The sequence below is a fragment of the Physeter macrocephalus genome, chromosome 11 (assembly GCF_002837175.3).
Source record: "Physeter macrocephalus isolate SW-GA chromosome 11, ASM283717v5, whole genome shotgun sequence".
Lineage (NCBI taxonomy): Eukaryota > Metazoa > Chordata > Mammalia > Artiodactyla > Physeteridae > Physeter > Physeter macrocephalus.
The window spans coordinates 127,609,358-127,633,336 of NC_041224.1; the positions used below are offsets into that span (position 1 = coordinate 127,609,358).

The window sequence follows — 23,979 nt, forward strand, 5'->3', positions numbered from 1 at the left end:
TTTATAACCATAAGGTCAATTTATTGCATAGTCAGCCGATTTTCTTACTTTCTCTTAGCACTGAGTCTTCATTCTCTTCTTTAATTTGTTTCTATATTTGTCTTTCCTCCAAAATCAGATATTGTATTGAAAGCTGAGACATTATTCAACTTGTTCTCCCTAGTGCCCAGTATTACTGCTTTGCACATAGTAGTCATTCAAGTGTTGCTTACATAGTTATATCAATCCAAATAATTAACCCTTCTAGCTTATTACGGACTTTACAAGTATTAATCATGATGATGTGTATGAAGAAATTTCACGGAATTCCCTAGAGGTCCAGTCGTTAGGACTCCATGCTTTCACTGCCAAGGGCGCGGGTGCAATCCTTGGTCAGGGAATTAAGATGTCACAAGCCATGTGGCGCAGCCGAAAAAAAAAAAAAGATTCACTTGGTATATAATATTTTTATTTGATATGAAAGGATTTGGGGTGGTCCATTTTTGTTATGCTTGTTAGGGGACACTGATATTTTTATCTCATCTTAAGTAGCAATTTTTATTTCTAGTAAAATATAATGTGCTTTTTAATTTAAAAACACCTAATTCTAAACACTTGTGATTTTAATGCTATTGATAACTGTTTCTCAACTTGAAGTTGAAAAAAAAAAGAATAAAATATGTCTTTTTCGTGCAGGAGAAAATTCTCAAGAGAAACCTTCTCCAGTTCAACTTACACCTGCCTTGGTGAGATCACCATCTTCCCGACGAGGCTTAAATGGGACCAAGCCTGTACCTCCCATACCACGGGGTATCAGCCTTTTGCCTGATAAAGCTGATTTAATTACAGTGGGACCCAAAAAGAAAGAGCCAGATGACATTTGGAAGAGTGAAAAAGATAGTCTTACAATTGATCTTTCAGAATTAAATATCAGGGATAAAGATTTGGATCAAGAAGAGGTTAGAACCAAATATTTTCAGTAATTTTTAAATGCTTGTAATTGTCTATAAATAATAGTTGTTATTTAAGGAAAAGTCAAGTACTTTTTATCCCATAACATGGTGTCTTATTTGTAAAAATATTTTGATGTTCACATTAGAAAACGTGGAAACTATAGTGAAGTATTAAGAAGAAAATTCATCACACCAAATTCCACTACCCAGAATAATTTATCATTATCACTCCAATGTCTTTCCTTCCAGTATTCTGTGCATATATTATTCCTTTTCAAATAAAAAGTACAGATAATATAGCAATATACCCATGCACTAACCCCTCCCAAATGAACAATTTGTTGTGTTTGTTTCCTACTTTTTTAATAAGTGAAACATAACATAGTTCCCTCCCCAATCCAGTTTCTCTTTCCTCTTCACTGGAGGCACCACTGTTACCATTAGTTTGTGTTTTATGTATTTATGGACTTTTTATATTGATATAGTAGTATTTTGATATATTTATAATGTATTCATATAATTGATTTTGGCTTATTTCTAGTCTTTTGCTATTGCAAACTATGCTTCAGTAAACATTCTTGAGCATGTCCCTTGTGAATACGTGCAAGTTTATTTATCTTTATGAAATTGACATCATATTGTATTTTCATCTTTGAATCCTAGATCACTCCATTTATACTATAAAAATGTACTGCCAATATGATAACTCTACATATTAATTATGCCAGAGAAGGGATGTGGCTGCTATGTTACTTTGGATTCAGAGCACTATTTCCACAGATGCTTCCTTTTTATCATTTCAGTTTGCCTGATGTCAGGTTGAAAAGTGTTTTACATTAAATATGTAAACTGAAACACCCAATGATGATATTTTGTGGTCTTATTTTAGCCTGTTTTTAAGATGTAAGGCATCATGTACTGATAGTTTGCTCAAAAAAAATTAATGCATATTCATTTAAAAAGCATTTCTTTAACATTAAGCATGTGTAAAACAAACTTATAAAGAATCAAAATTGGTTCTTAATGAATTAATTAGTCATTCCAACTTCTAATTGCTTGTAAAATCTTTTCTTGTTTTTTTCTTTTTGCTTTTGTTTTTCCAGTCATAGTCCAGTGGTACTATGAAGGGAATTTATTTACAGGAAACAAACTTACAGAAGAAGCATTTTCAATCTATGTAACTCATAAATTTCATCTGATCCTACATATTGTTTTTTATGATAACTTAAAAGTAGTCCTTTTAGTGGGCAATTGAAAGGGTAATTTCTTTTTTATAATTATTAGTAAATATAGGTGGATACTAATGTTTTTGGATATTCAACCTTTCAAGGATTTACTAGGGAAGTGGCTGTACTATCGAATCAACTATTAAAATTGTTATAATCAAAATATAAGCCAAACACAGCTTATGTATATTTCTGAGTTCCTTAATTTGTTCAAGGCTCTATTCCCAAACTTAATATATATGTGATAAAGATTTCTACTCTGCATTTCTATAAATACTTGTCTTCAGAAGTTACATACAATGATCTATTATTCTCTGAACTCTAACACTGGCAAGCTTGATGTAAACTCAAATTTAGAAAGCTGATTACTTTTTGCTGACCTTCTCATAGAAATTCTAAATAGCCACATCAGCACACTATTGACCTAAGGTTCGATGGACCTCTGTGACTTCAACTGTGCTACCATCTGATTCAGTGATTCACCTATGAATGAATTTTTACAATATATTAGTCATTGTACCCAGTGCTGGAAATACCATGGTGAATATCTTGAGATCCTTCCTCTTAAGGAACTTATAACCTAGGAATTTGTTTATAAATAAATATCTGAGTGATGAAATCTGTATTTATACTATGTACAGATAGGTTAACATCCATCTTGTTAGTATTGGATTGAAGAGTGGCTAGCTAGGTATAGTTATTAGAGTTTGAAATCTAAGGATAACTTTTACTTATATAATTATTTTGTAAAGTTAATTGTTTTAATTTTTTTTAGATGCAGAGCTCTCTTAGGTCCCTTCGTAATAGTGCAGCTAAGAAAAGAGCAAAACTGAGTGGCAGTACTTCTGATCTTGAAAGCCCTGATTCTGCAATTAAGCTCGACTTGACTGTGGACTCTCCATCTCGATCTTCCTCTCCAAACATCAGCTCTTACAGTGAAAGTGGAGTTTACAGCCAAGAATCTTTGACTTCTTCTCTGTCGACAACTCCCCAGGGGAAGAGAATAATGTATTTTATTTTTTGATATGTTAAATGAATTCTGATCTGTAATTTGTAGTCTGAAACTCTAATATCATATTTAAAAAACAAACTTTAAGACCATTTTCTAGTTTTTGAAATGTTGAAATACATTTAAAAGACAACAGAAAATTTACAGATATTACCTTGGTTGGCTTTGGTTTGGGGTGGTGGAGAGACAGAACACAACCCCGACTAAACTAGTGTAAATCCTAGTCCCAAAGCCCCACTTATTCTTATGCCTATCTAAGATTTATTCTAATATTCCTTGTCCTTTAGCTCATTTCTGGATCATTGACTCTTTGACGATTGACCAATAGCTGATATTACTGTTTTCGTTTAATAATTTTCGTTTAAAACTCAGCACCAGTTTCCTCTAATCGATGGATAAATTCCACCCAGCCATTACCCAACTGTTTCTTATATTTTGTTATTCCATTATCTTGTGCGAGTTTAGGACTCCATGCAGTAGCTTTTGCAGCCCTCTTAGGAGTTTCCTTACCGCAGCAGTGCTAGAATTAGAGTCCTGGTCACCCCATACTGACAGCATAGCAATTCGACAAACTTCCAGATTACCTCAGTAACCTTTAAATCTTAAACAGTGATCCTACCTTGATTTCTGAAAATCTCTGTGACCCTATTCTAGAATTTTGGGGAATCCTTTCCCTCTTTATTGTATTTTATTTGATTTATTTTTAAATTTTACTTTTTATTTTATATTGGACTATAGTTGCTTTGCAATGTTGTGTTAGTTTCAGGTGTATTCCTCTTTATTTTAGACAAAAACCTAGGAGTAGAATTACTAGGTCTTGGGTAGATGGACATTTAACTTTGTAAATAAGTGCTAAGCAGTTTTCTAAGATGCTTGTGCAATTTTATACGCCTGTCAGCAATGTATGAGAGTTCCAGTTGTTTTACATCCTTATTAACCTTTGGTGTTGTCAGTCTAATTTCATTTTCCTTTGATTTTATCCATACCATGTTTACATATAGAGGTAAAAATTTAAAATTAAATTTAAATTATTTTTACTTAAGTGAACTAGAACCTCTAATAGGTAGAGATTACATAATCCAAGGAGAGATGATGTTCTGTTGAACATTAACATAAAAGGGTGTTTTATTTCAGCAGTTCATAGAATTAAACCAAATTTTTGTGTCCCATTGTGAGAGGTTTGTCTCATTCCATGATTTCCTTCCCCACGTTTTTTAGCTGAAATAGCAGCTTATTTTGCAGTTGGAAATTTTTTCTTACTGGAAATTCATTTGTTGTAATTACCTATGTAGAACAATGCAATATATTTACAAAATGAATTTGGAATGGCTACGTGGGCTGGTGAAGTAATTATGTTTACATTAAGTTACCAGATATTTAAAATATATACACTTATCTCTTAGACCTAAAGTTTTTCCTTTATCTTACATGAATGTGAAATTTTATGTTACATACTCTTACAGTTTCAAGGTTCTGTAAGTAATCTGGAACGCAATTGGGAAGAAAAGTTCATTTTATATTGTTGATATAACATTTAGAATTCACTATTTGCAATATTGTTTCATAGAGTTATTCTCTTCAGATATTAAACTCCATGAGAAAGGAGTTCAGTATACCCTCATTTATGGACTGAATTATCTTTAATGAATTTAGTATTTCCACATTTTATTTTATTAGTTTAAGAGCAATTATTCTCAACCAGCTTACATTCTGCCTTAAGAATCATGGCCAAAGAAAGTCACTACTACTTCTGCAGGGCTTTCATCCTTATGTGGGTTGGGAAGGAAAAATTATTGAGAACCACTTTTCTAGAGATTGAAGTATTTTCTTTCATCTAAGTCAAATACACTCAATATAAATGTAAATTAAGTCATCTAGTCTAGAGAAATTACTCTTTTAAAATATTTAACATTGATGTCTCACTAGGCCAATTAACAAATATGCCCACCCAACTACTAAAAATTGTACTCCTTTGTAAAATCTCTTCTTAATAATATCCATCACTGACTTATTGGCATTTTAGCTCTTACTGATTTTAAACAGTTCCCTTTATGTACAGACTTAATATTCTTCAGTTTACTTTCTTTGTGAAACAAGGCCTGTAGGCCTTTATAAAGTCAAGAAAGTATAGCAAAAAATAGTCCACGAAGAAAGCGGCATTTGCTAAAACTCACTTGTTGCTGATCTCTTATAATATTATTAAGTCCCTATTTTTATATTATATATGAAGGCAGATAATATACTAGATGATTGGAATCATTTGGCTTAGTTCTGGAATGGACTGTCTTTGGGTCAGGTTTTTTTTTCCCCTTACCCAAAGAAAGATTAAACAGCACAAATTGTAGTGTCTTCATTTCCTTTGGTAATCCTCTCATGAATAATTAAGGATTGACCATATGTTGAAAAGGTTGGAAGTTCAAAAGGTGAAATAGGAATACCAATAAGAAATATTCTTAACCATAGTTTATCATACTTGTTGCTGCCTCACTATCAAAGTTTAGTGAGTTAATAAAAGTATAGAGAATGTTTGATATAAGAATGCTGAATAGCTCTAGATCTTCAATGTTTATTGAAATTACTTTATTTCATTGTAGGTCAGACATATTTCCAACATTTGGATCAAAACCTTGTCTAACAAGACTTTCTTCTGCAAAGAATAAGAACTCTCAGGTAGCTGAACAAAGCCCCAGTGCAGGTATTCTATGACTGTTTTATAAATATGTTTTATAGAAAGTATGATTTTTAAATGATTAAAAAATGAAGGCAAATGTATTTTAGATTTAGAATGTTTGTAATTACTAATTAAGACTAACCATCTTTTTAACTCCTTAAAAGGCCATTTTGGCAAGAATACTTACTATTCTTGGAAGAAAAATACTTACCTGAATAATTGATACCCCTTTAAACCCATAAGTTACCCGTTCTGGCTCCTACACAAGGACATTTTGATTTAATTGATATAGAATGTGACCTGGCCATCAAAGTTTTTGAGAACTCTCTAGGTGATTCTAAAGTGCAACATAGTTTAGAAACCACTGGGGGCCACAAAAGACAATTTCTTTTAAAAATAATATTTAACTAGTGTAAATATCTTGTGTTAAGCATTTTGCAAACTAACCTGGAAATCAGTAATTTATAATAGCAGTTCTTAGAAAATAGATTCAGGTATTGGTAATAAATTAGAAAAATATTTGAATTCTGATCAGTTTAGGTTGGGAACTATATGTTCTTTATGGTTTGTAAAACTATTGAATTATGAATTAATTGTAGCAAGTTGGGATATGATATTTATTTTCGCATGATCTCAGTGTGAAAGTCCTAACAACCTTAAGGTTTACCTTATAATTACTTTCCTAAAAATCTGGGTGTGTATCTAACTGTTTGCTAAGATTTTAAATTTCTTCCTCCTAAATATATCTTAATTTCATCTCTTTTTAATTCCCACTATCACTCTTACTCATTTTTTACCTAGCCACCTAACATTTCTCTCCAGATTCAGTCTCGTCCACTTACAATCCCTTTCCCATAATGCAAAACTGACTATATTGCCCAGCCTAAATTTATTCAGAGCATTCTTCTTTGATCAGAGCTGTGCAGACATCTCCAGCTTCATTTTCATTTCCTGCTTTGTATGTTGTGATCCATTTAAATCAGACCACCTTCAGTACCATTTCCTATCTCTTTGCAGTTGCACATACTGTTTCTTCTGGATGAACTCTGAAATCCACACCACACCCCATTCAGCTGTGAAAACAACTCAGTTGCTTTCTCTGGGAAGCCTTCCCAATTCACAAATAAAATTGATATTACCTCTTTTGTAATATCATTACATTTTGCACTGACATTTTTATAGTGGTATTGCAATTATTTTACTTTTTTGGACTCTAAGATTCTTGATCCCCAGAGATTATTTACCCCTGATTGCCAACAAGTGCCTGTCATAATTATAAAAGCCCAACTCAGCTATGTATGTCTGGTATACTGGCTTCCACATAGCTTGTGTGTTAGGCTAAGAGATAATTATTCTACTAGGCACAGGAAGGAAATGTATATGTGCTTTGGAGTCTGAAAGACCCCAACTGGAATCCCAGTTTGATATTTTAATAATCATATTCTTGCTCTGTGCAAGTTACTTAATTGCTTTGAAACTAGTTCCCTCATCTGATGTAAACCTTGAGAAGGGTAGTGAAGATCTAAGTATATAACATATATAAAGCACCTAGTACATAGTGGGCACTTGGTATTTGTTCTCCTAAAGGGGAAGACCCAAAGAAATATAATACATAGACTTATTCTTTAATTCTTTTTTAAGGCTGATTATCCTAATAAATTATTTATTACTTTACAAATAATTATATAATTTGAAGAGATACTTTGTTGCCAGGTTGTATCTAGTTGATAAAAATGGAACCCTCTTTTGGAAGAATATTCTGGAATTAGAAAAGGGTAGATTTAGAAAACCGAGATTTGAGTTTCTCTCTGACCCTAGTTGTATGACCTTGTGAGTCATTTAAATTTTAGTGGAGTGATAGGTCTTAACAGTAATACACGCTTCCGTATGCGATGTTCAATGTTTCCCAAACTTGTTTAATAGTCAGTGTTTCTCAAACTTGCCTAATCCTAGGAATCACTAGGAATGCATATAACATATAGGTTTTGGGGCCTCACCTTATATCTACTGAATCAATCTTCAGAGTTAGAAATCTGCATTTTTAACAAATAAGTTAGGTATTTCTAGGATCAAGTTTTAGAAACACTATTATTGTGTTTACTGTAAGGTATTCTTGGTTAAATTTAATGTGCTTCCAAAATGTTAAGTTGCTAATGGTTTAGGATTTTATAAATTTGGGTTTACATTGTTTTGTTTATTTGGGATAGGGTTTGTTTTGTTTTCAGTAAGCAAGTGATTTCTACAACTTTATTGTTGTTTAATTGGTGAAACATAAAAATGGTAATGCTCAGAATAAGGACTACCTGAAGATAAAAACAAAAATAATTACGTAAAAATTATAAATTCATTCTGTCTTCACATCAGCATTTCCAGTAAAGATTTCCACATAGATTCCACTACTACCTACTATAGCACATTGTGCTGAATTTCCTGAATGTTGTTTTAGCAAACTTTTTTCCTGTAGCTTTACGTTAGTATCAACTATTAGTAGAAAGCATTTCCATCCAAAGCCAATATCTTTATGAGGCTTACTTTATGAATTAACTATCAAAATTAAGAAGAATTTAGAAAGATGTCCATGTTACTCCCAGAAGGTCTCTATCATTTAATAGCAGATATTTTAAAAATCTTTCTCAATAAATCTGACTTAGTGCCCTATACTCTGCAGTACTCTCTAGCCCAGCGGCCACCAGCCACCTCCTCTCCCTGCTGTCCTGTTTTTATTAAAATACCCTCAACAGTATTAAAGACAAATTATATTTTATTGTTATTACTTAATGGTTTACATGTCAGCTATACATAAAAATGGATGGTGACTTAAATATATATTGCCTAGGATTTTCCATTTAGTAGTTTTGTGGTTTTAACAGCTGCAGAGTATTAGTATAGGGTGTTCAGTTTAAACATTCAAATATAGATTAAAATTTTAGGTATTTATTAAAAGGAGGCTTACATTAGGGTTTGATTTGTTTTATTTTTAACTAGGAATATATCATTTGTATATTTATGGTACCCTAGTCCCTGTACTAACCCCTTTACATTTCTTCATTCAATCCTCACAGAGGTTCTGGAAGAGCTACTACTATTATCCCCATTTTACAAATAAGCTTAAGTGTCTTGACCAGCTTCTGTCAGCAATTTAAGTGGCAGTGCTATGATTTAAAGCCAGAATGCATAATTCCAGCTTCTGAGCTCCTTTCCTATATAGTTTATTGCCTCACAAGCCAGACCATGAGAGTGGGAGAAAAGAGAGAAATGGAGAATATAGGCCTCTCTCAGGAAGCAGTTTAAAAATTCTAGATTAAAAAAAATTCTGGGGCTTCCCTGGTGGCGCAGTGGTTGAGAGTCCGCTTGCCGATGCAGGGGACACGGGTTCATGCGCCGGTCCGGGAGGATCCCACCTTCCGCGGAGCGGCTGGGCCCGTGAGCCATGGCCGCTGAGCCTGCGTGTCCGGAGCCTGTGCTCCACAACGGGAGAGGCCACAACAGTGAGAGGCCCGCGTACCATAAAAAAAAAAAAAAATTCTGTTTTGCTGTAAAGTGTAAAATGTCGTTTAAACATTAAATGCCTGTCATGTTTTAAATATATATATATTTGATTATCTCTTTCAAACATTGAATTTTGTATTTCATTGTAATTTTAAAGCCTCTTATAAAATGTGATAGTATGGTTTATAATAAATGTTCTGATCTGCTAGTAAGGTAAAAAGTATTATAACAATTTAAAATAAGATAAAACTTTTAAAAATTACTGTAATGTTATAATTTTTAATATTATGTTATTGAACCTTTTTAAAAGGTTAGAAGCCAAGATAGATATAGAGGAGAGATATGTACCTATGGTATTACATCATTCAAATAAATATTTTTATGTATTTTATTTATTTTATAGGGATTACAACATCCAATGTAAGCATAATTGGTCAACGTGTGAACTATGGGTTTGGATGTGGTGATTTTGAAGATGATAGGTCACATGACATTTCACCTAGTGTATTAAAAATACAAAATAAGGAACACCCAAGACATTATAAGCATACAAAAGGTTAGTAAATTTCATAAGTTCATTTTTAAGATTCAATGTCTCTCTGTAAGCATGCCAATAAAGAAAAATTAACTGAGGTTTCTCAGTTTTGAGATTTTTCTTCTTACCCTTCTGCTGCTGTGTTGTTGTTTGAATAATTTTGCCAAGTAGGAGAACACAAAGGTTCACATATTAATTTATGGTTTTGTCTGAGGAACCAATGCAGGGAAGCTATTACCCAAGAGGTTAAAACTAGGGTTTCCCTGCTGACCTTTACCTGCAGGATACACACACGCATACACACACATACAGACACACACACTCATTTTTTACAAGACATTTTACCATTAAAATGCGACAGAGAAGTCATGTGAACAAAAGACTCCCAGATTCCTACTTAGGTTGTAACTATGGAGTAAAACTGTGGAAACAGGAATATAATTTCCCTGTGGTAGAACCTGGGAAGCTTCTTTGTTATCACTAACCATTGTTAATAATTTACATTCCTTTTTTTTTTTTTTTTAAACTTAGTAGCAAGCAGCACTTCTGTGACTGCTCTGTTTTTTTTAGAGATCCTATTACAGCTGCATTTAAAATTTTTTCCTCAGGGTAAAGAGGAAGTGATTTTGTTTTGTTGTTGTTGTTGTTTTTTACTATTGGGGTATAGTTGCTTTACAATGTTGTGTTAGTTTCTGCTGTATAATGAAGTGAATCAGCTGTATGTATACATATATCCCCTTCCTCTTGGACCTCCCTCCCACCCATCTAGGTTGCCACAGAGCACCAAGCTGAGATCCCTGTGCTATAGAGCAGGTTCCCACTAGCTATCTGTTTTCTACATGGTAGTGTATATATGTCAATCCCAATCTCCCAATTCATCCCACCACCCCTTCCTCCCTCCCCTGTGTCCACACGTCCATTCTGTACGTCTGCGTGTCTATTCCTGCCCTGCAAATAGGTTAATCGTTACCATTTTTCTAGATTCCACATATATGCCTTAATATACGGTATTTGTTTTTCTCTTTCTGACTTACTTCACTCTGTGTGACAGACTCTAGGTCCATCCACCTCACTACAGATAACTCAATTTCGTTCCTTTTTTATGGCTGAGTATATTCCATTGTATATATATATACCACATCTTCTTTATCCATTCATCTGTTGAGGGACATTTAGCTTGCTTCCATGTCCTGGCTATTATAAATAATGCTGCAGTGAACATTGGGGTGCATGTATCTTTTTGAGTTATAGTTTTCTCAGGATATATGCCCAGGAGTGGGATTGCTGGATCATATGGTAGCTCTATTTTCAGTTTTTTGAGGAACCTCCATACTGTTCTCCATAGTGGCTGTATCAATTTACATGCCCACCAACAGTGCAAGGGGTTCCCTTTTCTCCACACCCTCTCCAGCATTTATTGTTTTTTAATATTGAGCTGCATGAGCTGTTATTATATTTTTGGAGATTAATCCATTGTCAGTTGCTTCATTTGCAAATATTTTGTCCCATTCTGAGGGTTGTCTTTTCGTCTCATTTATGGTTTTCTTTGCTGTGCAAAAGCTTTTAAGTTTAATTAGGTCCCATTTATTTATTTTTGTTTTTATTTTTGTTATTCTAGGAGGTGGGTCAAAAAACAAAGAGGGAGTGATTTTGAAGGGTATAAATATTTCAGTAGAGTAAATAGAAGTCACCTGTATTTAAGCATTGTGGCCTACCAGTAAACGGAAGGAGCTGTCATTTTTTTGTGTGTAGCAATCTTAGTTATCATAAGGTCAACTTCTCTTGTTTCTGGTCACCTTAAGTCATACATGGGCAGGTAATCAGGCATTTTAGACATGTATATTTTTTGTGGAGCTAACACAAATTCAGTAAGAGGGAACTTGATTAGAAACCTTTTGTGTTTTTTTGTTGTTGGTTTTTTTTTGCTTTTTTGGTAAATTTCTTAAAATTTAATCCTTAATATAATTCATAGTGTCTGTTCTTTTAAGGAGAGATCATTTGTCCATTGTTTTTACAAAAGAGAATGACAGGGTTTTTTATATTTACTTACATATTTTATTTCTTATATAAAAAATCAAATGTAAAAATACTTTTCTTCCTAAAGGTGATATAATTTAATTGTTTTTAAATAATTGCTGAATATGTTCATTTACTGCCAGTGGCTTTTTTTATTTTGGACAACAGAATCATAAAAATATTTTTATCTTTGATCAATAGTTAATTCTACTCCAGAAAATTACTTCACACTCACACTTCCAACTCTAAACCAAACATATACTAGGTATATCTGGCCAACAAGAATAAACATGTTCAAAACCAAACTTAACCTTCCTTTCTGGACCTGCTCCTCCTCCTTTTTTACCTATTTTTATTAGCAGCATTACCATTTTCCCAGTTACGGAGACTTAAAACTTTAGAGTCATCTTTTCTACTTCTCCTTATCCTCCAAGTTCAGGCAGTGACCAATCTTACCAATTCATTTCAGTTTAATTTGGGCTTTCATTACTTCTTCCCTGGATAATTACAGTAGCCTTGTGATAAGACATTTTGTCACTTATTTTCAGTTCTTTTTAATTAAGGCTACATACTCTTCCAGAATTATCTTTCTAAGGTACAGTCATCATCTCTTCCATACTCAAAACCTTGAGTGGTTTTCACAGAATAAATTTCCTACTCTGTAGCATAATTTTTAAGACCCTTAATAATCTTGCCTCAGCTTACCTTTCTTGCGTTACCTCTTACTATACTTCTTTTCATGCCCAACGCTCTAGAATTCTTAATACTAGAAGTTTTCTTGGTTTGTATGTACAGTTTGCATTGATGCCCTTTCCTAATCTTAATGTGTCCAGATTATGTCTGTTTTTTGAATACTGGCTAAAAGCCATTTCTTTAGGAAGCTTTTCCCATGTTTCTGGTCTGGAGTAGTGTAAGATAAAGTTAACATACTGTCATCTTTATATCCCTATTATGCTTTGTATATAATGGTGTTCATGCTACATGTTAAATGAATGGAGTGGTGATGAGCCAACCAAAACTAGTAGTGTGGACTTGGGCACAATCAGACAAAACTTGCATCCTCAAATAATCAGGTTAAAGTAAATATTGAGTGCAATGCTGAAAGGAATAAAAAAAACTTCCAAAAGAAATATTGGCAATGAGTGGCAAATGTGAATGGATTCCTTTTACAAGAAACTTCAGACTTTTTTAGGATTAGCTCTCAGAACCACCTCTTCTTCCTTTCCTCTGCTGGTCGTCCCTTTGAACCTTCCCAATTTTTAGCATATTAACCTGGAGCCCCAATTAATGATTTGAGAAAGTGATTAAGATGGATGCTTGGAGTGTTAGCAAACTAGATTCCATGAGTTAATATTTTCTCTTTCTCTGTTTGAATGAATGGGACAGAAATAACAACAAAAAAAGATTATATAAGGATAGTTCATATAGAAAAATCTTTTAAGCATATTTTTTCTTTTTATGTTAGAATTGAGATTTGAGCAATATTTCTTTCAGTAATTCTTTGCTTAGAAGAAACTGTAGTGTAAAAAGTAAAAGTAACATTAAAAATGATGTTATCATCGCTGCTCATTAATTATTTCCAGTTCTCCTTTTGGCTAATCAGCAGGAATACACTTCTCTGACCCTTTGCAGTTAGATGATCACATGAGTTTCTTTAACCAATGAAACGTAATCAGAAGTGACATGTGGGTAGAAGGGCTTTAGAACAGGTTCATGATTCTATTTTTCCATCTTCCTCCTGCCACTATTATTATGCTGTTCTAGGTGGTGAACCCTGGTCCTTGAGTAAGGATTATATGGAGCAGAACCTCCCCCCTGTTTCACGAACGAATATTATATGATTGAAAAATAAAGCTTTGTTTTGTTAAGGTAAAAAAAAAAAACAACCAAAAATGGTGTTATGCCAGCTTCGCTTATAAATGAAATTAAACTACTTAAATATGTTTTTTATGTGTTTCCTCATGAGATTTGTCTAATTATCAATCATCTCTTAATAGTTTATGTATAGATTTTATGTTTGTGAACTATTGTGGAGCAAATTGTTTCATTTACTGAGATTTGTTTCTCTTTGTCACCAAACACTTTTTGGGGCTACCTGATGTTCCTGTCAGTTGACCCTAAATTAATTATATTTTGCTTTCCACTTTTTCTGCCTTATAACATTTATTGAGCACCTACTCTGTGCCAAGCACTGTACTAACGGTCTCTGGAAAAGAATGATAATTAAAACTAGACATAGGTCCTATCCCCATAGAGCTTACAGTCTAGTAGGAGAGAGGATAATTAAATAATCACAAACTGAGCTAGAAGTTAACCTAGGAAAGTACAGATTGCTGTAAAATTGACTTGATCTGTTCCTGGGGGTTAGAAGCTTTCCTTCAAAGTTATCCTTTTCTTGGTTGATTATCATGTGGTGATTATTTTCTTGTATATCTTTTCCACTCTTTTTTTTTTTTTGGCTGTGTCAGGTCTACGTTGTTGCACTTGGGCTTTCTCTAGTTGTGGCAAGTGGGGACTACTCTTCCTTGCGGTGCATGGGCTTCTCATTGCAGTGGCTTCTCTTGTTGCAGAGCATGAGCTCTAGGCATGCGGGCTTCAGTAATTGTGGCACGTGGGCTCAGTAGCTGTGGCTCATGGACTCTAGAGCACAGGCTCTGTAGTTGTGGCACACGGGCTTAGTTGCTCTGTGGCATGTGGGATCTTCCTGGACCAGGGCTCAAACCCATGGCCCCTGCATTGGCAGGAGGATTCTTAACCACTGCACCACCAGGGAAGTCCCATTTTTCCCACTCTTAACCTTGGCATGTATAAACTCCTTAAGTGTTTCAAGGTTTCTTTTCTCTCTAGTGCCTAGTCTGAACTAGGTTTCTTGTTTTAATTGAAATATAGTTGATTTACAATATTGTATTAGTTTTAGATATATAGCAAAGTGATTCAATTATATATATATATTTTAGATTATTTTCCATTATAGGTTATTATAAGATATTGAATATAGTTCCCTGTGCTATAAAGTAAATCCTTGTTGCTTATCTATTTTATGTATAGTAGTGTGTATATGTTAATCCCATACTCCTAGTTTATTCCTCCCTTCCCTCTCATTTCCATTTGGTAACCAGAAGTTTGTTTTCTATGTCTGTGAGTCTGTTTCTGTTTTGTATATGGATTCATTTATATTATTTTTTATATTCCACATATAGTGATAGCATATAATATTTGTCTTTCTCTTTCTGACTTACTTAGTATGATATTCTCTAGATCAATCCATGTTGCTGCAAATGGCAATATTTCATTCGTTTTTATGGCTGAGTAATATTCCATTTTGTATGTGTATATATGTATTTAGGATTACATATATTATATATATATAATATATACATATACATCACATCTTTTTAAACCAGTCATCTGTTGATGGGCACTTGCATTTTTTCCATGTCTTGACTGTTGTAAATAGTGCTGCTGTGAACATTGGGGTGCATGTATCTTTTCAAAGTAGTGTTTTCATTTTTTTCTGGATATATACCCAGGAGTGGAATTGCCAGATCATGTAATAGTGTTTTCCGTTGTGGTTGCACCAATTTACAGTCCCACCAACAATGTACAAGAGTTCTCTTTTCTCCACCTCCTCTCCAGTATTTATTATTTGTAGACTTTCTGATGGTAGCCATTTTTACTGGTACCTTGTTGTGATTTTGATTTGCATTTCTCTAATACTTAGCAATGTTGAGCATCTTTTCATGTGCCCATTGGCCATCTGTATGTCTTCTTTGGAGACATGTCTGTTTAGGTCTTCTGCCCATTTTTTGAGTTTGTTTTTCTGATACTGAATTTTATGAGCTATTTGTATATTTTGGATATTAACCCTCGTTGGTCACATCAATTGCAAATATTTCCTCTGATTCCCTATGTTGTCTTTTCATCTTGTTTATGGTTTCCTTTGCTTTGCAAAAGATTTTAAGTTTGATTAGGTCCCATTTGTTTATTTTTGCTTTTATTTCTTTTGCCTTGGGAGACTGATCTAAGAAAACATTAGTACAATTTATGTTTGAGAATGTTTTGCCTATGTACTGTTCTAGACGTTTTATGGTGTCATGTCTTACATTTAGGTCTTTATGGGTTTATTTTTGAATATGATGTGAGGTAGTGTTCTAATTTCATTAATTTACATGTAGCTGTCCAGCTTTTCCAACACCACTTGCTGAAGAGACTGAGAACTTCTTAAACATAGAGAAGGAAACAGATATCCAGGTACAGGAAACACAGAGGGTACCAAACAAGATGAATCCAAACACCCACACCAAGACATATCATAATTAACATGGAAAAAGTTAAGGAGAGGATTCTAAAGACAGCAAGAGAAAAACAAAGAGTCAAAGAGTCAGTTACAAGGGAACCCCCATAAGGCTATCAGCTGATTTCTCTGCAGAAACTTTGCAGTCCACAAGGGAGTGGCATGATATATTCAAAGTCCTGAAAGGGAAGAACCTGCAACCTAGGATACTCTACCCAGCAAGTTTATCACACAAATCAAAAACATACATAGATTCACAAAAACCAAAAAGAAAGGAACTCCAACATAATACACAACCATCAAACCACAAAAGGAAAAACAAAAAGAAGAAATGAACAAAGAAGAACTACAGAATCAACTGGGAAACAAGGTTTAAAATGGCAATAGAGCTTCCCTGGTTGAGAGTCCACCTGCCGATACAGGGAACACGGTTTCGTGCCCCGGTCCAGGAGGATCCCACATGCCGCGGAGCGGCTGGGCCCGTGAGCTGTGGCCGCTGAGCCTGCACGTCCGGAGCCTGTGCTCCGCAATGGGAGAGGCCACAACAGTGAGAGGCCCGCGTACCGCAAAAAAAAAAATTTTTTTAACGGCAATAAGTACATACCTATTAATAATCACTTTAAATATCAATGGACTAAATACTCTGATCAAAAGACACTGAATGGCAGATTGGATAAAAAAACAAGAACCTGCAATATGCTGCTTACAAGAGACTCACCTTAGGGCAAAGGACGCACACAGACTGAAAGTGAGGGGATGGAAAAAGATATTTTATGCAAATGGAAATAACAAGAAAGTGGGAGTAGCAATACTCATATCAGAAAAAAAAAACTTTTTTTTTCTTTTTTTTTAATAAATCTTTGTTGGAGTATAATTGCTTCACAATACTGTGTTAGTTTTTGTTGCACAACAAAGCGAGTCAGCCATATGCATACACATGTCCCCATATCCCCTCCCTCATGACCCTCCCTCCCATCCTCCCTATCCCACCCCTCTAGGTCATCACATAGCATCGAGCTGATCTCCCTGTGCTATGCTGCTGCTTCCCACCAGCCAGCTGTTTTACATTCAGTAGTGTATGTATGTCGATGCTATTCTCACTTCACCCCAGGTTTGTTCTCCCACCCCATGTCCTCAAGTCCATTTTCTAAAGACAAAATAGACTTTAAAACAAAGTTCATAAAGACAAAGAAGGACAATTATATCGTGATAAAAGGATCAATACACGAAGAGGATATTACTCTCATTAACATATATGCACTCAGTATAGGAGCACCTAAATACACTATATAAAACAAATACTAACAGACATGAAGAGAGAAACTGACAGGAATACAATAATACTAGGAGACTTTTAACACCCCACTGACATCAATGGACAGATCTTCCAGACAGAAAGTCAATAAGGGAACAGAGATCCTAAGTGATGCAATAGACCAGTTGGACTTAATTGATATCTATAGGACACTACATTGAAAAAATCCAGAATACACATTCTTTTCAAGTGCCCATGGAACATTCTCTGCAATAGATGACATACTAGGTCACCAAACAAGCCTCAACAAATTTAGGAGGATAGAAATTATTTCAAGCATCTTTTCTAACCACAATGGTATGAAACAGTAGAAATCAGCCACAGAAAGAAAAAAACCTGTCACATGGATACTAAGCAACATGGTACTAAAAAACCAGTGGGTAAACGATGAAACCAAGGAGGAAATCAGAAAATACCTCAAGACAAGTGACAATGAAAATACAACTTTACAAAATCTATGGGATGCAGCAAAAACATTTCTAAGAGGGAAGTTTATAGCGATACAGACATTCCTCAAGAAACAAGAAAAATCTCAAATAAACAACCTAACCTACCACCTAAAAGAACTAGAAGAAGAAGGACAAACAAAACCCAAAGTCAGGGGCTTCCCTGGTGGCTCAGTGGTTGAGAGTCTGCCTGCCGATGCAGAGGACGCAGGTTTGTGCCCTGGTCCGGGAAGATCCCACGTGCCACGGAGCGTCTGGGCCTGTGAGCCATGGCCGCTGAGCCTGCGCGTCCGGAGCCTGTGCTCCGCAACGAGAGAGGCCACAACAGTGAGAGGCCCGCGTACCACAAAAAAAAAAAAAACAAAGTCAGCAGAAGGAAGGAAATAAATAAATATCAGAGAGGAAATAAATAGAGATCAAAAAAAATAAAAAGAGAGAAAAGCAATAAAACCAAGAGCTGGGTTTTTGTTTGTTTGTTTGTTTTTAAGATAAACAAAATTGACAAACCTCTAGCCAGGCTCACCAAGAAGCAAAGAGAGAGGACTCTGAAAAAACATAAGAAAGTAAAGAGAAATAACAACTGATACCACAGAAATACAAAAAATCATGAGAGAATACTATGAAGAGTTATATGCCAACAAATTGGACAAATTTGTAGAAATATACAGCCTGCCAAAATTTAGTCAAGAAGAAACATATTTTGAACAGACTGATCACTAGAAGTGAAATAGAATCTGTAATTTTAAAAGCTCTCTGCAAGCAAAAATCTAGGACCAGACAGCTTCACTGGGAAAATCTACCAAACATACAAGACCTTACACCTGTCCTTCTCAAACTATTCCAAAAGATTGAAGAGGAGGGAACACTCGCAAATTCATTCTATGAAGCCACCGTCACCCTGATACCAAAACCAGACAAAGACATTAAGAAAAGAAAAAAGAAAGAAATTTACAGACCAATATGTTTCATAAACATAGTTGTAAAAATCCTCAACAAAATATTAGCAAATATTTTTTGATTTGGTCCAGTGGTTAAGAATCCACCTTCTAATGCAGGGGACGTGGGTTCGATACCTGGTCGGGGAACTAAGATCCCACATGCTGTGGGGCAGCTAAGTCCGTGCACCGCAGCTACGGAGCCCACATGCTCTAGAGCCCATGCATCACAACTAGAGAGCTTGCGTGCCGCAACTACTGAGCCCACACACTCTGGAGCCCATGCGCCACAACTAGAGAGCCTTTGTGCTGCAGCTACTGAGCCTGCGCACTCTAGAGCCCGCGTGCTGCAACAAAAGATCCCGTGTGCCACAACGAAGATCCTGCGTGCCACAACTAAGACCCAACGCAGCCAAATCAATCAATCAATAAAAAAAAAACTTTCCAAAATATTAGCAAACTGATTCCAACAATACGTAAAAAGGATCATACATCACGATCAAGTTGGATTCATTTTAGGGTCACAAGGATGGTTCATCATAATAAATCAGTCAATGTGATATATCAATACTACACCAACAGGAAGCCATATGATCATCTCAATAGATGCAGAAAAAGCATTTGATAAAATTCAACATCCATCCATGGTAAAAACTCTCATCCAAGTGGGTATAGAGGGACCATATCTCAAAAGCCATTTACAACAAACCCACAGCCAACATAATACTCAATGGTGAAAAGCTGAAAGCCTTCCCACTAAATTCAGGAACAAGACAAGGATACCTGCTCTCATCACTTCTATTGAGCATAGTATTGGAAGCAATCAGACAAGAAAAAGAAACAAAAGGTACCCAAATCGGAAGGGAGGTGGTAAAACTGTCCCTATTGGCAGATGACATGATACTCTATATAGAGACCCCTAAAGACTCCACACAAAAATTATTAGAACTAATAGATGAATTCAGCAAGGTAGCAGGATACAAGATTAATATACAGAAATCTGTTACATTTCTTTACACTAACAATGAAATATCAGAAAGAGAAGGTTTAAAATCACGTCAAAAAACAAAAATTACTGGACTTCCCTGGTGGTTCAGTGGTTAAGACTCCGCACTCCCAATGCAGGGGGCATGAGTTCGATCCCTGGGGGGAAGATCCCACATACCTCATGGTGTGGCAAAATGAAGAAATGAAATGAAATGAGCGAAAGACCTATATGCCGAAGACTCTAAAACATTGGTAAAGGAAATTGATGATGATTTTAAGAAATGGAAAGCTATCCCATGCTCTTGGATTGGAAGAGTTAATGATATTTAAAAGTCCATACTACCCAAAGCAAACTATGCAGATTTAATGTGATCCCTATCAAAATACGCATGGCATTTTTCACGGAACTAGAACAATAATGCTAAAATTTATATGGAACCACAAAACACCCAGAATTGCCAAAGCAATCCTGAGGAAAAAAGAACGAAGCTGGAGGTATATCCCTTCGAGACTTCAAACAATACTGCAAAGCTATAGTAATCAAAACAGTGTGGTATTTGCACAAAAACAGACATATAGATCAATGGACCAGAATAGAGAGCTCAGAAGTAAACCCACACACCTACAGTCAATTAATCTATGACAAAGGAGGCAAGAATATACAATGGACAAACCAGGTATTCTAATTATAAATATTTATTGAGTTAATGAACATGCGTAAATATATAAATTGTAAATTCTTTGTATGAAGTTAGTTTTCAATTTTAAAAGACCGTGTTACGATATCCTAAAATACTATATAAGTATGTATTTTTTAATGTGGGTATTTTTGTTTCTTTAGGATTTACAGGGTCATCATCAAATTTCCACCAAATTTCCAGTTTCGACTTTGTGTCTACAAATACCTTATCAGAAGACTCAGTAGTAGTTGTTGGAAAAGGTATTTCAAAGTTTTTTAGCTTTTAATTTTATATGTTCTTCACATATAAGCAAAGCATATCAATAAAGAATAGAGAAGAGTGTGATTCAGGTGTTGAATAAAACTTTCTTTTAAAAAAATTGTTAAATTGAAAGAATTAAAAGTGAATACGTAACATGACATTTCTATCCTCTAATGAAACAACGGTAAATTCATGTCAGTAATTTTCAGAGATGTATTATGTGACAGGTGCAGTTTAGGTACCTCTAAGACACTTTTAGGATAGCTTAGACCATTTTACCACAGTTTAAATTCAAATAGTAGTCCTTATTGATCAAATTTGTCATCAATATAAATTAATATAATTGTATTGTCTCCCATGCAAAGACTAGACAAATCTTAATTAATATCTCTTATATATTTTAGGGGGGTTAGGAAACCTTTGAACAACGTATTTGCAAATATCCTTTAAAACTAGTGTTTTTTTTCCCCCAACTTTATTAAGGTATAATTGACAAATAAAATTGTAAGATATTTAAAGTGTACAGTGTGATGACTTGATATCCATATACATTGTGGAAGGATTTCCCCATCAAGTTCATTAACACAACCCAACTAGATTCCTTTTTAATTTTTTAATTAAATTAAATTTTAATTTAATTTTTAATTAAATTTTAATTTAATTTTAATTTAATTTCTTAATTAAATTAAAATTAATTTAAATTACAATTTAATTTAATTTTAGTTTAATTTTAATTTCAATTCTAGTTGAAAAACTAGAATATGATGATAGACATTGAGGGTGTACATCTTATTTTTGGTAAATAGAATGAAATGCTCAGAAAGCTTTCCTAACTTCTTTGCCTGATAGAGTCTTATTAAGTTAATTTAAGACCCTCCTCAGGGCTTCCCTGGTGGCACAGTGGTTAAGCATCCACCTGCCAACGCAGGGGACACGGGTACAAGCCCTGGTCCGGGAAGATCCCACATGCTGCAGAGCAACTAAGCCCATGCACCACAACTACTGAGCTTGCGCTCTAGAGCCCACAGGCCACAACTACTGAGCCCATGTGCCACAACTACTGAAGCCCGTGTGCCTAGAGCCCGTGCTCCACAGCAAGAGAAGCCACCGCAATGAGAAGCCCACACCGCAAGGAAGAGTAGCCCCCGCTTGGGCTTCCCTGGTGGCGTAGTGGTTGAGAACCTGCCTGCTAATGCAGGGGACATGGGTTCGAGCCCTGGTCTGGGAGGATCCCACATGCCACGGAGCAACTAGGCCCGTGAGCCACAACTACTGAGCCTGCGCATCTGGAGCCTGTGCTCTGCAACAAGAGAGGCTGCGATAGTGAGAGGCCCGCGCACCACGATGAAGAGTGGCCCCCGCTTGCCACAACTAGAGAAAGCCCTCACACAGAAACGAAGACCCAACAAAGCAAAAATAAATTAAATAAACTAATAAACGCCTACCCCCAACATCTTCTTTTCTTTTTTTAATAAGTTTATGTATTTTTTTGTATATTTATTTTTGGCTGCGTTGGGTCTTCGTTGCTGTGTGCGGGCTTTCTCCAGTTGCAGTGAGCGGGGGCTACTCTTCGTTGCAGTGCGCGGGCTTTTCATTGCGGTGGCTTCTCGTTGCAGAGCATGGGCTGTTGGTGCGCAGGCTCAGTAGTTGTGGCTCGCGGGCTCTAGGCGTGCAGGCTCTAGAGCGCAGCCTCAGTAGTTGTGGCGCACGGGCTTTGTTGCTCCGTGGCATGTGGGATCTTCCCGGACCAGGGCTCGAACCCATGTCCCCTGCATTGGCAGGCAGATTCTTAACCACTGCGCTACCAGGGAAGTCCCACCCCAAAATCTTCTTTAAAAAAAAAAAATAGTAGCCCCCGCTCGCTGCAACTAGAGAAAGCCCACACACAGCAACAGACCCAACGCAGCCAAAAATAAATAAATTAAATAAATAAATTTTAAAAAGAAATATATAATTGAAAAAAAGACCCTCCTCAGATTGGCTCCAACCTACCCTTGTAAACTTATTTTCTGTTTTTCCTCTCTTTGCCTTGTGCCCAACCAAACTTATTCACTCCACATACATGCTTTCTACTTGTTCAGCTCTGCTTATGAGCATCCCATCTCATAGGATGTCCTCCCCTCCTTCCTCACTTGACTAACCAAATTCTTTGTGTCTTCTAATCCCAGCTCAAATCCTTGCTCTTTGAAACCATCTTAAACCCCCAGCTCACCCAACCTTTCTTTCTTGTGAACTCAGAACTTACAATACGGTGTTCTCATTTGATATTATCATGAAATGTCTTGTGGTACCTCTTATATTATCATCCTGTTAGAGTGTTTTTATATTTTGTGATTATTTAACATGTTTTTCTTATTAACTATATCATATACTTCTTGAAGACAAGAGCCTTGTCTTAAAACTTTGCTGTCCAGAGTAACATCACATAAATACTTAATGACAGTTTGATGGTTGGTTCCTTTCAGGGGTATTTGGAAGTCCAGTCCCAGCACCAGCAATCTGCAGCCAATCAGTGATATCTTCTGTGGAAAATGGGGATACGTTTTCAGTTAAAAGTACTGAACCACCATCAGGGATTTATGGAAGAGCAGTCCAGCAGAGTATTCCATCATGTGTTGATGTTGAGAATGAAAAAGATGTAAGGTTATTTACTAATTATTAGGATAAATCCAATGATGTATCATTGTTTTGTGTATATCAGATTTGGGGTAGTGAAGGTGTTTTGATTAAAATTTTTAAAATCTCAGTGTAATTGAAATTCCTGAACTTTAATCATTTAAATGATAGCTTATTCTCCTTTCCCACCAAATATGTTGTCATTCTGGCGTAAAGTATCTAGTGTACTTTATACTCTACATGTACTTTATATACATATGTGTATGTGTATGTATATATTCAACAATTTCCTAGGATATCCTCAGAGAGTAACAAACTAGTATTTTCAGGCACAAATTTAGTTGGAGATTAGCACTAGGTAATTCTATTCAGTTTTATTTTTTTCTTTTTTTTTTGTTTTTTTTTGTTTGTTTGTTTGTTTTTTTTTTTGTGGTACGCAGGCCTCTCACTGCTGTGGCTTCTCCTGTTGCGGAGCACAGGCTCCAGACGCGCAGGCTCAGCGGCCATGGCTCACGGGCCCAGATGCTCCGTGGCATGTGGGATCTTCCCGGACCGGGGCACGAACCC

At 35.5% G+C, this 23,979-nt stretch overlaps 1 protein-coding gene across 2 annotated transcripts in view; it reads left to right on the forward strand.

Moving 5' to 3' along the window:
- Window positions 1-23,979, forward strand: part of TOGARAM1 (TOG array regulator of axonemal microtubules 1) — an 83,916-nt gene that overhangs the window by 26,579 nt on the left and 33,358 nt on the right. For both annotated transcript variants that reach the window (XM_007112789.4, XM_007112790.4), the window contains exons 5-10: window positions 676-938; window positions 2,934-3,166; window positions 5,762-5,862; window positions 9,731-9,883; window positions 20,697-20,795; window positions 23,262-23,434. In XM_007112789.4, the coding sequence (XP_007112851.1) occupies window positions 676-938; window positions 2,934-3,166; window positions 5,762-5,862; window positions 9,731-9,883; window positions 20,697-20,795; window positions 23,262-23,434 (1,022 nt within the window). The remainder of the gene's footprint in view (window positions 1-675; window positions 939-2,933; window positions 3,167-5,761; window positions 5,863-9,730; window positions 9,884-20,696; window positions 20,796-23,261; window positions 23,435-23,979) is intronic.